Source organism: Narcine bancroftii, chromosome 6 (genome assembly GCF_036971445.1).
Source record: "Narcine bancroftii isolate sNarBan1 chromosome 6, sNarBan1.hap1, whole genome shotgun sequence".
Taxonomy (NCBI): domain Eukaryota; kingdom Metazoa; phylum Chordata; class Chondrichthyes; order Torpediniformes; family Narcinidae; genus Narcine; species Narcine bancroftii.
In genome coordinates this window covers 73,146,124-73,162,744 of record NC_091474.1, presented here as the reverse complement: position 1 = coordinate 73,162,744, position 16,621 = coordinate 73,146,124, and the positions used below count along the sequence as shown (strand labels likewise).

The following is a 16,621-nucleotide window of genomic DNA, read 5'->3' as shown; positions in this document are numbered from 1 at the left end:
TACACCCAACCCCAACCAACCAATTTTCCCTTGCAACCGCTGCAACCGTGCCTGCCTGTCCCGCATCGGACTTGTCAGTCACCAATGAGCCTGCAGCAGACGTGGACATACCCCTCCATAAATCTTTGTCCACGAAGCTAAGCCAAAGAAGAAAGAAAGAAGAATTACAAAGCAAACTTTTTCTATTAATGCAGAAATAATTAGACTTGTTTCTGACAATTGAAAGTTTTCAGTAATTTAAATTTTCCAATTCTTTTAATTAAGACCCAATAAAGGAAAGTTTTCATTTCTGGAAAATCATTGTTGTTTTTATTTAAATTTTGAATTTAGAACTACAGCACGGTAACAGACCCTTTTGGCCCACAAGCCCGTGCCACCCAATTACACCCAACTGAACAGTGGGAGGAAACCAGAGCACCCAATGAAAACCCATGGGGAGAACATACAAACTTCTTGCAGACAGCACTGGATTGAAACCCGGGTTGCTGGAGCTATAAAAGAGTTGTGCTCTCCGTTAAGTGCGACTTTTCTGATGTCCTGTAGCTGCCTCATTGTGCAGTTGCTTTACTGGCTGTTTATTGTCCTGAAGTGATGGCTGTCCACGTTTAACTCTCAAATTCTACACAGCTCTTAGCATTGCTGCTGAAAAGGAAGGTGCGGCTGTTAAACGCCAGGATTTTTCAGCTTGTGCTGACCATAGTTGGGACTGTGGAACTGGGCCAAGGAAGCTCGACAATCTGGAACCTGTGTGCTTTCAGAGACCTGCTTTGTGATTTTGAGGTAAATAATCTTTGCATCACGTTACCTGAGGCTTGCCATTAAATGTGCCCAAATCCTGCAGGTGACTTGGAATAGTTTCTCCAACACTTTGTGTATTGCACTAGGACCCCAGCATCCATTACTTGGAATGACAATGCTTATGACTGAGATTCTGGAAAAACAAGCTCAAAGTGCGGACACACACATCCACACGTTATCACGTTCAAGCATAGAATCAGGGAAAATATACAGCTGTGGATTGAAAGTAGTTCTCAGATAAAGCAAAGACTGTGAATGCATGGTTCCTTCTCCCGGGTTTGGTGTTTGAGGCCCAGTTATTCACTACCTACATCAATGATTTGACTGAGGGGACAAAGGGTCATCTTTCCAAGTTTACAAAACGAAGTGGGCTCGTGAGCATGAAGAAGAATGGAGAGAGGCTTCAGGTGGACATGGGCAAGTCGAGTGAAGGTGCCAGATAGGGTAGAACATAGAACAATTTGAGGGCACCAACTTTCATACACCAAATAATGGGAGCTTTATTCATTGAAGGATATAATTTTTTTTCCAGCTTTGGCTACAGGCACCTGAGAAACTCGATCTTCTGCTTCTTCGACACTTTCTGGAACTTCTTGAAAGCAGGTAATGTGTGTTGGGGCATGGCAATCTGATCTTTAGTTGTTTCATTCAATTCCTTGTTTTACCTGTTGAAGTGTTGGAGAAGTCAATCACTGATTTGATATGTGCTGATGGAAAAAGATCATATGGATAGACCAATGAATACACAGGCAATGGAGGGGTATAGGTCATGTGCAGTCAGCCAGGTTTGATTCAAAAGCACCATCATGTTTGGTGCAGGCATGTGGAACCATCAATGTTTTTTATGTTTTAATATTTAAAAATTTTAAAGAAATTTGGACATACAGCACTGTAACAGGCCAATTCGGCCCTAAGAGTCAGTTCCGCCCATTTTACACCCCATTAACCTACACCCTGGTATGTTTTTGAAGGGTGGAAGGAAACCGGAGCCCCCGGAGAAAACCCACGCAGATATAGAGAGAACGTACAGACTCCTTTTAGACAGAGAGGGATTTGAACCTCAATCCCGATCACCTGTACTGTAAAGGCATTGTGCTAACCGCTATGCCAACTGTGGCCGCCCATGGTTTTTGTGTTGTATTGGTCTTCAGCACTTCAACTGGGATGTGACCTTCACCTTTGCTGTAACCTGGACTCTCAGCTGCCTCTTGTCGAGTGAATTGGATTGTATGAGGTCTGCCTTCTGTGATGCTTCCTATCTCCGTAGGAAGCCACCATTTGACACATCTGTCTGAGTGTGGTACAAATCCTAGAGTCTTGTCCTTCATACTGACCTGCTGGGCCGACCATTCTTGAGGATGGGATGTTCTTGGAGCTTCTTAATACATGGCTCCCATCTCCTCATGACTGACATATATATTTCTTTATTAACTTTCCCACATTGGAAGTATGAGTACACTGTCAGCACTTATCACTTGGGGTTTATTGAACAACGCATTCATGGGATTGATGATTTGCCTGTGAGATGCATGCTTTTTCCTTGGCACCAATAGCTGACTCTGGGATTTTGCTGGCTCTCCGCAATTGTCAGAACATATCCGAGTGACTAGAGGGGAACATTGCTGAACATCCTCCAAACGAGAGAGACAATTTTGGCTGGTGAGGAGCAACAAATTGATTAGTGTAGTTTGGAACATAAAACCAAATGGGGATTTAAAAGATGAAGTTGGCTCACCTCCTGATCAGTAGTGAAGTATGCCTTTCACTTCCTGATCCATTTTGGCCTTATCAGTTGTATTTTGTTCTTTTCCCTTTACAGTGAGTTTAAATTCATAATTTAGACATACAGCACTGCAAGAGGCCATTTTGGCCCATGAGCCCTTGCTGCCCAATTACACCTAATTGACCAGTACAATCCCCAGTACATTTTGATCAGTGGGAGGAAACTGGGGAAACCCATGCAGACACGGGGAGAACACACAAACTCCTTTTAGACAGCGGAACAGTTAACCTTGCTGCTCTTTCCTGACAAAGAATCTTTAAGGGTCCACCCCTCCCATCCTGTCATCTTTATATAAGATACTCTGCTCCATATCCCCAGTCTCAGTAACGGACATCATTCTTTTTCTCCCACTGATGCTGCTTGACCTGCGAGTTTCTCCAAATTTCAGGATTATTGCGGCTGCTTGTCTTTTAATGAATGGCTTAGAATTTGAGAATGGCAAGGAAGGGCTGGACTGTGCAGGGAACGACAGGTGTAGTAAAAAACGAAGGTCCGCAGACACTGTGGTTGATGTAAAAACGCAATGCTGGGGAAACTCAGCTGGTTAAACAGTGTCCTTTATTTAGCAAAGGTAAAGATACAGAACCAACGTTTCAGGCTTGAGCCCTTCATCGAGGTACGTGTATGATGGGTTCTCAGATTAATTTTGGACAACTTCACCTAATTGCCCATGTGTTGTTCTCTCAGTGATGGGCGCAGAAATGCTGAACTAATGCACAAACTTCAAGTGGAACAGAGACTTGTCTTTCTGTTGAATGACCCAAAAAATACCAGAACAAAGGTCCATCTCATTCACGACATCCTCGCACACTTGCTGAGAAGTTGCTTCAGTATGGCAGACTTTCTCAGGTAATATTTTTTGGGATTGTTTTATAAATGTGTGCTCCTTTTGCTCTCATTTCAATTGGTATATTTGTTTTGTCCATCAGATGGAAAAATTGCTTTGGAAGAATTCTTTCAAGTCACTTTTTATTAAGTCACTTCTATACAAATAGAAGCTACTGGGTTGTTGCAACATCTGACATTGGACCAATGTCTTTCAGAGATGCAAACCTGGCCTCTCATCCAGTCAAGACTTTGCTGGTCCTGGTGGTTTTTTTGGGATTGGGAACAAACTAATGTTTTACAGTAAAGCCCTAGTATCCAGCATCTTTAGGATTGGTATATGCTGGATAAGTGTATTTTCCTGTTGCTTGAGACTCACAATGCCTAATACACCTGCATGAAGAATAAACAGTTTAAAAGACAGAAATACTACACTGTACTTACCATGAACAAACTTCACTTGCATGAATATATAAATTTTAAACCATTTTATTTTATTTTCAGTCACATTATTTGAAAACATTTAACTGTCTCTGCATTTGTAGGTTCCTCCTCCTCCACAGAGCCGCCTGAAAGATGAATAACAACATCAATAATTAACACCCCCCCCCCAACCTTCCCAAGTTTACAGATAAAGCCTTTGATCGGGACAACTCTTACTAATCAGAGATAAGCAGACATTTTAAGAGACTCACCCCAACGACGAGCGGCATCAACCAGCTCTTCACCCTGGGCGATGCCATTGCTGTTTCACGCAACTTTATTCAAACAGCTGCCATGGGTAAAGCCTGACCAAGGCCCTCTGCTGGCTGGATATTTGCTCCCATCTTCACCAAAGGATTATGTGTGGCTTCAGAGAACATATACTTTTACAATTTTAAACTTTTATTTACATTTTTATTTATTTGACTTTTATTTATTTATTTTCCTTGAATTGTTTTTTTGCTGGTTGCTTGAGGCTGCTGGTTCCTTGAATTCCAGTTACCAGGGTTTTACTGTACCTTTATTGCCTTCATCTCATGCCTTTGTTTCTCTCTGATGTCCAACAGTTTGTTTTTGTAGACACTGGAGTCTGCAGACGGTGTAATCTGGAGCAACGAGACAAACTGCTGGAGAAACTCAGTGGGTCAAAGCAGCACCTGTGGAGGCATGGGGAGGGTCAGTGTTTCCGGTTGAGACTCTGAACTCCTGGTGCAAATCTGGACCCAAAACATTGGTCATCCCCTCTCTGAGTCCCTCCAGCAGCCTGTAGCACTGTTTTCATGTTTATACTTTATTATTGTCAATGTTGCAACACTTCATGTGTAATAAGAAGTGAAGGGATATTGTAATTTCTTGGATTCCAGTTAAAATGACTGCCATAAATTGCCATGAAAAAGTAGTGTAATTAGAGACATATTTAAAGGTTAATTACTACTGAAATATTTAATATTCTGTGTTACAGGATTGGACTATTTCTTACCTACACTTTGCCTCCAGCTTCTATGAATGAAACATTTATTTCACTGGAAAGAATTTCTGATACATCAATAGATGGTGAGACTTCTCTAATTTATTTTAAAAAATTATATGAACAGGATTCAAACCTTTCATTATCGGATGAAGTTTGGGATTTAATTTTGAAGCTGGTTAATTCTACATCCTTATGTGCCCGTCGTTGTTAGCTACAATTTAAAGTTGTATATAGGGCACATATGTCTAAAGGCAAATTATCTCGTATCTATTCAGATGTAAATTCTTATTGTGATAAATGTGAGAGAGGAGAGGCTTCTCTAATTCGCATGGACATGTCCTAGCTTTAAAAAAACTGGAGGGATGTGTTTCAAACTTTATCTTTAGTCCTTAATGTAAATCTCGAGCCTAATTCTTTGGCTGCTCTTTTTGGTACAATTGGAGAGGACGATGGTCCTTTAGCTCCAGTTAAATGTTGTACTCTGTCTTTTACCTCTCTCTTTTGGCTAGATATGCGATATGGTTTAGATGGAAGGGTGCTCCCCCGTCCACTCATGCCCAGTGGCTGAGGGTCATTATGTCCTGTTTAAATTTAGAAAAGATCTGTGTTTCAATTAATAACTCAAATATAAGGTTTCAAATGCTGTGGGGTCCATTCCTGAATTATTTTCACAACCTCCAGGTAAAATGTTAATTCTGAATTTTAATACTTGCCATTTTATTTCAGGAAGGAAGGAAATTATTTTTAGTCATACAATGTTGGTTTGGGATGGGGTTTAGAGCCACACTATACATGATAACATGTTATTTTTGATGTATTTTTGTATTATGGATGTGCTATATATATTTTGTAGTTTGTTGAGTTATCTAATCTGTCATTATAATTATGCATTCCATAAATGTTTTGTATGCTTGCTTATTTGAAAAATCAATAAAAATATTAAAAGAGAAAAATTATATTGTAGAATTTTGCACTTTGTGTCTGATACAAATACTTAACCCAATCTACTTTACCTTTGTTATTTGAAGTTATTAATCAAGTTTCTGGGAGAATGATCTGGCTAAGAAATCAGCTGCTGCAGACCCTGTTGGATGTCCTGCGCTCTGATCATCTCAACCTGACCTCGAAGTACGTCGTCTCTTGAATCTTCTTCACTTTGAAACTCCCCTCCTCCAGGCTGAATGCTCTTTCACTTTTCCATGTTGTGCTTTTTTTTGTCAGAGATCAGGAGAAAATGTTTGCATCTCTGGGGCCTGATTGGTTCTTTCTCTTCTTGCAAGCTCACCTCCATCCCACCACGGTAGTCCTGAGCACAAGTCTGATGCTCCATTTTCTGTACAATCCGACTCTTCTGGCGAAGTTTAGAGATGGCATGGCAGGAAATGTGTGGTTAGAAAATTGCACTGCAGAGTGCACCATTTTAATGAGTAAGTGTTAATGCACACAAATCACGCGGATTCATTCACTCTCTACATGTAATTTCTCTATACATTGCACTTGGACACTCAGAGACCTTTCACGTCTTTAAATGTGTGTTATTCCCAAAAGGATTTTTCATTCACACCATTCGGGGCCCTAACTTCAAATTAGGGCTTGCATACTCTGGCAAGGTCAGATTTGTATCATTATATGTATATTTATCAGATTTATTTATTGTCAGAGTACATACATGACATCACATACCACTCTGAGATACTTTTTCTTGTGTGCCAGGCAGAATTACCACTTATTGGTAGTGTAAAATATACTGACTCAACGTGTATATGTAAACAAATAAAGGAATGTAAATAAACTGTTCAATGCAGAGATAGGAAAAAAAATCAATAGAGTGCAAATGTAAGAGTCCTTAAAGGAGTTCCTGACTGAGTTTGTTGTTGAGGAGTCTGATGGTGGAGGGGGGGCAGCTTTTCCTGAACTGGTGGTGCAAGTCTTGTGGCATCCATACCTCTTTGCTGATGGTAGCAGCAAGAACAGTGGGTTATGTGGATCCTTAATAATTGCTGCTGCTCTCCCAACGGCAGCATTCCCTGTAGATGCTCTCGATGGAGGGGAGAGTTTTGACTGATGTCCTGGGCTGCGTCCACTACCTTTTGCAGGGCTTTACGCTCGAGTATTCCACCACACATCTGTAGAATTTGCCATGGTTTCCAATGTCATACCAAACCTCTGCAAACTCCTGAAGAAGTAGAGGTGCTGACATGATGTAAATAGGGACATTTAGATAGGCACATGGGTGTAAGAAAAATGGAGCATTGTGGATGATGAGAAAAGGAAGGGTTAGACTGATTGTGAAGAAGGATTAAACACATAGACCCTGAGGAACTCAGCCGGTGTTGAAGTGTACTCCGATGGATGCTGCAAGACCACTGACTCCCTCCAGCATCTCTGCTTTCACTGCAGTCACAGCACCTGCAGACTTCCATGTTTTACTCTCTGGAGTTGGCTCGTTTAGGTCAGCACAACATTGTGGGCTGAATGGCCTGTACTGTGCTGCACTTGTTCTAAACCAGTGTCACCTCATAATGAACAGGTGAGAAAAACTGAAAATGGAATGAGTGCAGGGGAAAAAGGTCAACCAAAGGGAGCAATAAATGAAACTTGGGAAATCACCTGAAGAAGAAAGTAACACCCACTATTTCATGATCAGGAATGCTGCTGTAGGAAAGCTACCCAGAAGGTTCTGGAACCTCCGCGGTTGGACTTCTGCCATCACACATTTATTAGAGGGCAACTCTGGTGCCTAGCAAAGTGATATCATCCATCAGACTTAGCAGCCAATCCCATTGAAGAATTTCCATATCCAATCTAAAAAAGGAAATTGTTTGAGTTTTGAATCTTTTACGGAAAACAAAATGAACATAGATTATTCTTTGGCTTGGCTTCGCGGACGAAGATTTATGGAGGGGGTAAAAAGTCCACGTCAGCTGCAGGCTCGTTTGTGGCTGACAAGTCCGATGCGGGACAGGCAGACACGATTGCAGCGGTTGCAAGGGAAAATTGGTTGGTTGGGGTTGGGTGTTGGGTTTTTCCTCCTTTGCCTTTTGTCAGTGAGGTGGGCTCTGCGGTCTTCTTCAAAGGAGGTTGCTGCCCGCCAAACTGTGAGGCGCCAAGATGCACGGTTTGAGGCGTTATCAGCCCACTGGCGGTGGTCAATGTGGCAGGCACCAAGAGATTTCTTTAGGCAGTCCTTGTACCTTTTCTTTGGTGCACCTCTGTCACGGTGGCCAGTGGAGAGCTCGCCATATAACACGATCTTGGGAAGGCGATGGTCCTCCATTCTGGAGACGTGACCCACCCAGCGCAGCTGGATCTTCATAAGCGTGGACTCGATGCTTTCGACCTCTGCCATCTCGAGTACTTCGATGTTAGGGGTGTAAGCGCTCCAATGGATGTTGAGGATGGAGCGGAGACAACGCTGGTGGAAGCGTTCTAGGAGCCGTAGGTGGTGCCGGTAGAGGACCCATGATTCGGAGCCGAACAGGAGTGTGGGTATGACAACGGCTCTGTATACGCTTATCTTTGTGAGGTTTTTCAGTTGGTTGTTTTTCCAGACTCTTTTGTGTAGTCTTCCAAAGGCACTATTTGCCTTGGCGAGTCTGTTGTCTATCTCGTTGTCGATCCTTGCATCTGATGAAATGGTGCAGCCGAGATAGGTAAACTGGTTGACCGTTTTGAGTTTTGTGTGCCCGATGGAGATGTGGGGGGGCTGGTAGTCATGGTGGGGAGCTGGCTGATGGAGGACCTCAGTTTTCTTCAGGCTGACTTCCAGGCCAAACATTTTGGCAGTTTCCGCAAAGCAGGACGTCAAGCGCTGAAGAGCTGGCTCTGAATGGGCAACTAAAGCGGCATCATCTGCAAAGAGTAGTTCACGGACAAGTTTCTCTTGTGTCTTGGTGTGAGCTTGCAGGCGCCTCAGATTGAAGAGACTGCCATCCGTGCGGTACCGGATGTAAACAGCGTCTTCATTGTTGGGGTCTTTCATGGCTTGGTTCAGCATCATGCTGAAGAAGATTGAAAAGAGGGTTGGTGCCAGAACACAGCCTTGCTTCACGCCATTGTTAATGGAGAAGGGTTCAGAGAGCTCATTGCTGTATCTGACCCGACCTTGTTGGTTTTCGTGCAGTTGGATAATCATGTTGAGGAACTTTGGGGGACATCCGATGCGCTCTAGTATTTGCCAAAGCCCTTTCCTGCTCACGGTGTCGAAGGCTTTGGTGAGGTCAACAAAGGTGATGTAGAGTCCTTTGTTTTGTTCTCTGCACTTTTCTTGGAGCTGTCTGAGGGCAAAGACCATGTCAGTGGTTCCTCTGTTTGCGCGAAAGCCGCACTGTGAATATTACATAGATTATTACAAAACCAGAAATAGCATTAAACATTGAGAAATACTAAGTAACTGCAGGAATGGCTGTTTTGTTTAAGACTAAACATTATTTCTGAAGTAATTGAACAGTGCTTGGGATTCAGCGAGGCATTTAAAAAGCCCAGCTTTACCTTGCCATGATATTTTTGTGAGGATTTAAGGGAAGAATAGTTTGTAGATGTTGCTCCTGGAACCACTTCAATGGGGTTGCTGGCCTCTTTTCTCAGGGCTGAAGGTTTGAAAATTGATTATTTCCTGGAGTGGAGTGTGTAGCCAACACAGATCAGGATTCTCAACAGGATGAGTTGTTCCGAGGGACCTCTCCATGATCTTTGATTCAGAATCATGGTTTCCTGAAATAAGGAAAAATCACAGCAATTTAATTCATCAAACTTTCAAACAAATCGTAGGTTAATTGAGGGTATCGCGGCTCGTTGGCTGGAAGGGCCTGTTACAGGGATGTACGTCTAAATAGATAAATGATAAATGCTGAGAAAACAAGTCAAATTGTCATGGTGTGTTCCCAGTGACGGATGTTTTAAGCCACAACCACAGTGACCACCGCGAGATGATCACAAGTGGACAATTCTTCAACCCCTCATACCTGTGTTGGACATTGTCTCCACAAACCTTTCTGTTGGATAGTCCCACACCCTCGCTTTTAGCCTTTAAACTCCATGATATTAATCGTTTAATGCCACTTTGTCAATACAACATCATGTTTATTAACAGCGATCAAATATAATGTGCAGAAAAATCTTTTCAGAAAAACCAAATAAAATTTTTGCTTTTGATCCATTGTTTCAGACAATATAAAATCTTGTGCTCCTGTCTGCAATAAGACTCCATGGTTAGTTCCTGGACTGGAAATGTTTCAAATGTTTTTGAATGAGCACGTTGCCGTCCCACAACTGTATGTGCTCTTGGCTGCATTGGTGTTGCAGAAACCGCTCCCTGAGATGGTGGAAGACACAAAGGTACAGTCTCGCTAATTGCACAAAATCAACCCAGCAATAGTTGTTTTGTGGCTACTTCAAGATTCTTTTATTGTTGTGTAATAAAACAGAAAATGTAATATCAGATGGAATTTCTTTTGGTCTGCTGTAAGGCAGACAAAGAACTGATCCATTCTTCTACTCAGCCGCACTCCCGGCCTTCTCTCCATAAACCTTGATACCCTGATTATTCAGATACCTATTAATCTCTGCTTTAAGTACACCCAATGATCAGGCCTCCACAGCAGCCTGAAGTTCACCACATTCTGTCTAAAGAAATTCCTCTGCATCTGTTGTAAATGGGCGCCCTTCAATCCTGAAACTGTGGTCTCTTATCCTTGACTTCCCATCAATGGGAAACGATTTTTCCACATCTACTCTGTCCAAGCCTTTCAAAATTCTAAATGCTTCAACGAGGTCCCTCTCATTCTTCTGAACTCCAAGGAGTCCAGTCCAAGAGCATCAGATATACTAATCCTTTCATTCCAGGAAACATTCTTGTGAATTTCCCTGCTCTTTTTTGTGCTTTATTCAAAAAGCAGCACTTCACAAGATGCATCGCTCCCTTCGTACTACACTGGAAGAAGGTCAGTCCAGATTATTGTTCACATTTCTGATAAAAGGGTTGAAAACCAACCCTGATAGTAGCTGAAGATAAATTTGCAGTGTAAGTTCTTCCATGTTATAGAAGAGACAAATAATGATTCATGATTCAAATATGAAAAATGTAGGTAATTTTCACAATTTGATGATAGTCCTCATTATTTTTAATAAAGGAGAGTGTCTAATATTATGTGGTAATGAGAGAATTACATACTGTTAATCAAAGGCCAGTGATAACATTTCAAACCACAAGACCAGATTTCCAGCGCTAATAGAACTTGTAAATGTATTTTCCCTTTTTCCATTCTATGGCAACTTTTATTTAATGATTTGAAAAATAATTTAGAATATTTTACAATATTTACTGATAGTATCACACTTTCCAAAAAGACTAAAGCCTTTGTGAGGCATTTATTTACCTCTAACTTGTTTCCTCCTGTGCTGTTTCCATAACTAATGTGAAATGATATTGGCTTCCCTTTTGAAAGCAGAGTAGTGGTGGACAGAAAATATTCTTCTTGGAGGTCAGTGACTAGTGGAGGTCTGTAGGGATCTCTTCTGGGATCCCTGCTCTCTGATTTTTATAAATGACCTTGATGAAGAAGTGGAAAGATGAGTCAGTAAGTTTGCAGATGATGTAAAGGTTGGAGGAGTTGTGGATGGTGCTGAAGGTTGTCATAGGTTACAAAAGGATATAGACAGGATGCAGAGCTGGGCAAAGAAGTGGCAGATAGAGTTTAATCTAGATAAATGTGAGATGATACATTATGATACTTGTGTGGATTTGGGGTCCTAATCCATACATCTCTCAAGGACAGCGCACAGGTTGATAGGATAGTTAAGAAAGCCTATGGAATGCTGGGCTTCATCAAGTTCAAGAATGGAGAGGTCATGTGGCAGCTCTATAAATCTCCGGTGAGACCACACTTCGAATATTGTGTTCAGTTCTGGTCACCTCATTACAGGAAGGATGTGGAAGCTGTGGAGAGGGAGCAGAGGAAATTTACCATATGCTTTCTGGATTGGAAAATAAGTCTTATGAGGCAAGGTTAGCAGAGCTGGGACTTCTCTTTGGAATGTAGAAGGATGAGAGGAGACTTGAGAGAGGTCTACAAGATTTGGAGATAAGGTGGATAGCCTGCACCTTTTTCCCATGTGGGAATAGCAAACACCAGGGGACATCTGTACAAAGTGAAGGGAGGAAAGTTTAGGGGAGACGTCAGAGGTAAGTTTTTTTTACACAGAGTTGTGGGAGCCGGGAATGCCTCTGGTGGGAGGCTGAAACATTAGGGGCAGATAAGAGATTCTTAGACAGGCAGATGGATGGAAGAAAAAATAGAGGACTATCAGGTTTAGTATTTTATTGGCAGGAATATATAGTTTAGCACAACATTGAGGGCCGAAAGGCCTGTACTGTCCTGTAACGTTCTATGATATTACTCTAGTGGAGCAGCAATGTTTTCCCACTGGTTCTGAAGCTGATGCAACTATTTACCTTTCTCTGTCAGTGTTATTTATTGATCGATTTGTTAGGTTCCTCTCCATGCTACCTGCCTGGAATGACCTCTCATTATTCTGTTCTGGCAACTCTAAGAGTATCTTGGTGCAACAAGCCACCCCAGATCTAGTCTGACTTCGGAAACCAACTTACCAGCAGAGAATCACCGAGCAAGCGATCTCAGAAGAGGACCCAAGTTTGCAACCCAGAACAGCTTGTCAGTGACATTCTAGGAGGTGGTGTTAGGGAGTCGGGGACTTGTGCTGGGGATTAGGTTTATGAGCAGCCACCGTGAGAGTGGTACACTCATGGATTAGTGTTCAGAATGTGATTGAGTCAATATGAATGTGCAACCCCTGATGCAAAACAGTACAGTAGAAGTCCAAAAATCCAGATGACCACGCAAGAATCTGGACTTCTCGAAAGATCATACCTTTTAAATCTAGCAAGTTTTTGTGTGTGAGTGCTTGCATAAGCACCACAGACACACAGAAGTCGCGGAAATGGACAAATAAATATTTATTTGTGTTTTGTACTTAATTTATTATCAAAACATTTTTTCATATAAAATACAATCAAAATTTACCTGTTCATCTCTTCTTTATTCTCCTTAAATTTGAATTTTAAAAATACTGCCCAAGAATCCAGAAAATCTGGACCGACACAACCCCGAGTTGTCAGGATTTTAGGTCTTCTACTGTAATATGATCCTGGCAAGCAGAGCAAGTTTCAGGCTCACCCTCCTGTGTGTAGAGTCTGCTGTCTGCATGAAGGATTGTAGGATCTTGACCCACTACCGACCCATCACATCAAACACCGAAAGAGATAAAATGGAATCTGCTGAAACGTTATTATAAAACCATTTGAAGTGGCATTTGAAGAAAATGGTTCAACAATAATAACATGAAATTGCAGATAATTTAAATACACTGACATTAATAAAAATACAATATTCTAACTTGCTATCTGCACATTTATCAGAGACTTAGACTGCATATTAAATTTCATTTCTATGATTGCTTGAGAAATACAAATAATTTTTGGATCAAACTTTTGATAAAATGTGCCTTGAAGAGTTCAATAAGCTCTTCATTCAACTCAGTAAGAAGGGTGGGAATAGGCCAGACGTCATTCCAAATCTCGTCAATCCCAGTTTGTCTGCTAATTTAGTGATGAATACAAACTCTGATCACCTGGCAGCATCTGAACGTTAGTGGTGCAGGCTGGCAGATTTCCTGGAATATTAACGTTCAGATATATCTATAATTTTACCAGTATTACAATAACATTTCCAATAAATATGGAAATGGAGCCCAGGTTTGTTTTAAAGAGAGCACGAGAAACAGTGAGTCAAACTCTTAGGATTTCAGAACTATTGGAAGGCAAATTATCTGGAAACACAGGAGAATCCATGAGTGACTCTGAAGGGATTTTCTTTCGCTCAAACTGTAAGGAGACACGAATGGTGACTTTTTTTCCAGCCTTACAGCAGGCAGTAGGCAATTTTGTGTTGCATGTTCTGTACAATTACATGACAATAAAATGAATCTTGATTGCAGTTGCCGGAATGTGGAGCTAAAGAACAATTTGCTGGAGGAACTCAGTAGCTCGAACAGCATTGATGGGTGAATAAGGATGATCGCTATTTCAGGTTGGAATCCTTCATCGACGAGGGGAGACAGATTCCTCCAGCATATTGATTTTTTGTTTGGTTGGCTTTTACCCAGCTTTGTCAAAAAGTAAAAAATTTACATGAAAATTGAAAAGTTTTGCCTTCCAAATGTTGTTGACAATCCAAAGAATGGATGTTTATACTGTGATTTATTTTCAGTTGTACCCTGACACAATGATTCCTTGGATTTTTGACCAAGTGAGAGCAAATCAAAGGGAAAAGCCCGTAAAAATCACTAATGGATTGTGCATTGAAGCTGCTTTGATTTTGCTCGGGATGGTGAGAACAATATTAAGCAAGGTGAGGCAATTCACTTGTGTTCAAACAATGCCCTTTAACAGAGATTTAAATTCCACATTAAAAACACACAGCTGTGTTGAACTTCATGAGTCCTTCTTGTGTACTCCCACACTGAGACCACTCGTAAAGTGGAGGAACAACATCTTATTTTCTGTTTGAGCACCCTCCAACTTCTCCGATTTCTGTTAAAGCAACAGCCCCCCTCCTCCTTCTTCCTCATAGCCTTTTCTCCCAGTGCGCTCATTTTCACACTCTCTCTCTTTTCTCCCCCCCCCCCCCACTTACCTTTCACAGAGCCAAAATCAATTCTCTCCTTTCCTTTTAGCATATCCAATTAACACCTTTTGTTGGTCTGGTCTCCTCCCCCTCCCATTCTTCAGTTTTTATTCAGATGCCTTCCTGTTTTTTGTTTGCACCTTGAGTAAGGGCTCAGGCCTGAAACATCGGTAATAAACCTTTACTTCCTATGGACACTGAGACTGGCTGAGTTCCTCTAGAATTTCTGTTTGTTTTTACTACAATCACAGCGTCTGCAGACGTCTGTGTTTCACTCCCCCTATACTTTTAGTTGCTGTGTTGGTCATCCTGCTGTGCTCTGCATTGAGCAGGAGAGCGTACAGATTAGAGAGGGAAATGCATTGAATCTGTTCCACTTCATCTGGTGCACATCCAATTAGCAATTCATTTTAATGGGAAGCAGGCCAATGGACAGAAGGCAGATACAAGGGAATTTCCTTTTGTTTCAATGCATTATTTTAAAATGTTTTGATATCTTCTCTTAATTAAAAAAGTAATGTTTATGTTTTTAATTGGTTTTTGAGTGTCCATGAATGTTAGTGACATTCAGGGACATTCTCATGCATTTAATTTCCAGTTGCTTTGATGTTGGTAAGTCTGGGTCTGGCTGAATTATGGTAAAACACAATGCTGGAGAAACTCAGTAGGTCAAACAGTGTCCTTTATATAGTAAAGATAAGAATACATAACCAACGGTCTGGGCTTGAGCCATTCATCAAGATGTGAGCAAAATGTAGCCTGCCTGCTGAGTTTCTCTGGCTGAATTGTGCCAGTTTTAATGGGGACGTTCTGTCCTGATCACATGTTCCTAACAATAAATTCTGATTCAGATTCTAACATTTTCTACCTCTCAGCGGGGCCAACCTTTCCCTCTCACTTCTTGAACTTGTCCATCTCTGATTTGTCTGCTCTCCCCTGCAGCCACTTTGCTGCCTCTCTTCTTTCAGCCCTTCCCAGCTTGTTCAATGACATCATTATCTCCATCGGTTGAGATGTGGGACCTGTGTCACGATAAAAATGGAGATCACCACAGATGCTGAAACTCAAAACAAAACCAATTCACTCTCAGTGGGCCAGACAGTGTCTGAAATGTTAATCCCATTTCTCTTTCCACAGATGCTGCCCGTCATACTGAGTATTTTCAGTATTTTCCATGTTGTCCTTGTCACAATGTTGGCCATTGTTTCAGCCTCCACCATTCCAGGCACCCATATTTCTGTACCAAAAGTATAATTCCCCTGATGTCTCCCCTGAATATTCCTCCCTTCACTTTGTACAGATGGGAGGAAAGTTTAGGGGAGACATTAGGCAATCATAGATCATTGCCTCCAAAACTCAGTCAGCTGAAGTGAGCAGCAGCTGATGAGGGCCAGCAGGCCATTGACAATTATGGCTTGTAGTTGATTGTTAATTGCCACAAGAGGCTGAAAAATCATTTGCAGTTGTATGTTTCAAACAGTGATGGGATTTTTGCTCTCAGCCTTTCTCAGGAGCTGCTGGCTCGTGGGAGGTGACCTACCCTGACAGTGTAATACAGTTTTTTAATCTTACGTACGATATCTTCCCAAATGACCCACTGTGGATGTCACCAGAGTTTCTTCAAGCCCTAGCTGCTGCTGCTTTTCACCTTGAGGAATCACCGAATTACACGGTAGGAGCTACTGCTGTATTATCTTCACTCCAATGTACTTTCGTGGGTTTTGACATTGCATTTTAATAGAATGAAGAAAAGATACTTTGGTTGACTGTGTCTTACCAGTGTGGCATCAACTTGAATTTATTCAAAATAACCTCAAATGTTGGAAATGCAAATAAGTTTAAAAGATGTGGTAAGTGCGTTCCAACATTCAGCTCGATTCCACTTCCAATAAAGGACGAAATCTGGTGTTGATCTGTCTTCTTCCCTCTTGCTGACTGAATGGCTGAAAAGCTTCCACATCTCGTGTTGACAGCATGACGCCAGCTGATGAGTTGAAGGGGGCCAGCAAAAACATTGGTCCCACAACAGACTCAAATGCACGACACAGTCAGATAACT

At 41.7% G+C, this 16,621-nt stretch overlaps 1 protein-coding gene across 5 annotated transcripts in view; it reads left to right on the top strand.

The window, feature by feature from the left end:
• wdfy4 (WDFY family member 4) overlaps positions 1-16,621 on the top strand; it is a 224,292-nt gene that overhangs the window by 68,817 nt on the left and 138,854 nt on the right. For all 5 annotated transcript variants that reach the window (XR_011340161.1, XM_069885345.1, XM_069885346.1 and 2 more), the window contains exons 25-33: positions 628-780; positions 1,331-1,401; positions 3,269-3,430; positions 4,851-4,942; positions 5,888-5,987; positions 6,081-6,286; positions 10,027-10,196; positions 14,147-14,287; positions 16,065-16,235. Coding sequence is in view for 4 of the 5 variants with exons in the window: in XM_069885345.1 (XP_069741446.1) it covers positions 628-780; positions 1,331-1,401; positions 3,269-3,430; positions 4,851-4,942; positions 5,888-5,987; positions 6,081-6,286; positions 10,027-10,196; positions 14,147-14,287; positions 16,065-16,235 (1,266 nt within the window). In the remaining variant the exon portion in view is untranslated. The remainder of the gene's footprint in view (positions 1-627; positions 781-1,330; positions 1,402-3,268; positions 3,431-4,850; positions 4,943-5,887; positions 5,988-6,080; positions 6,287-10,026; positions 10,197-14,146; positions 14,288-16,064; positions 16,236-16,621) is intronic.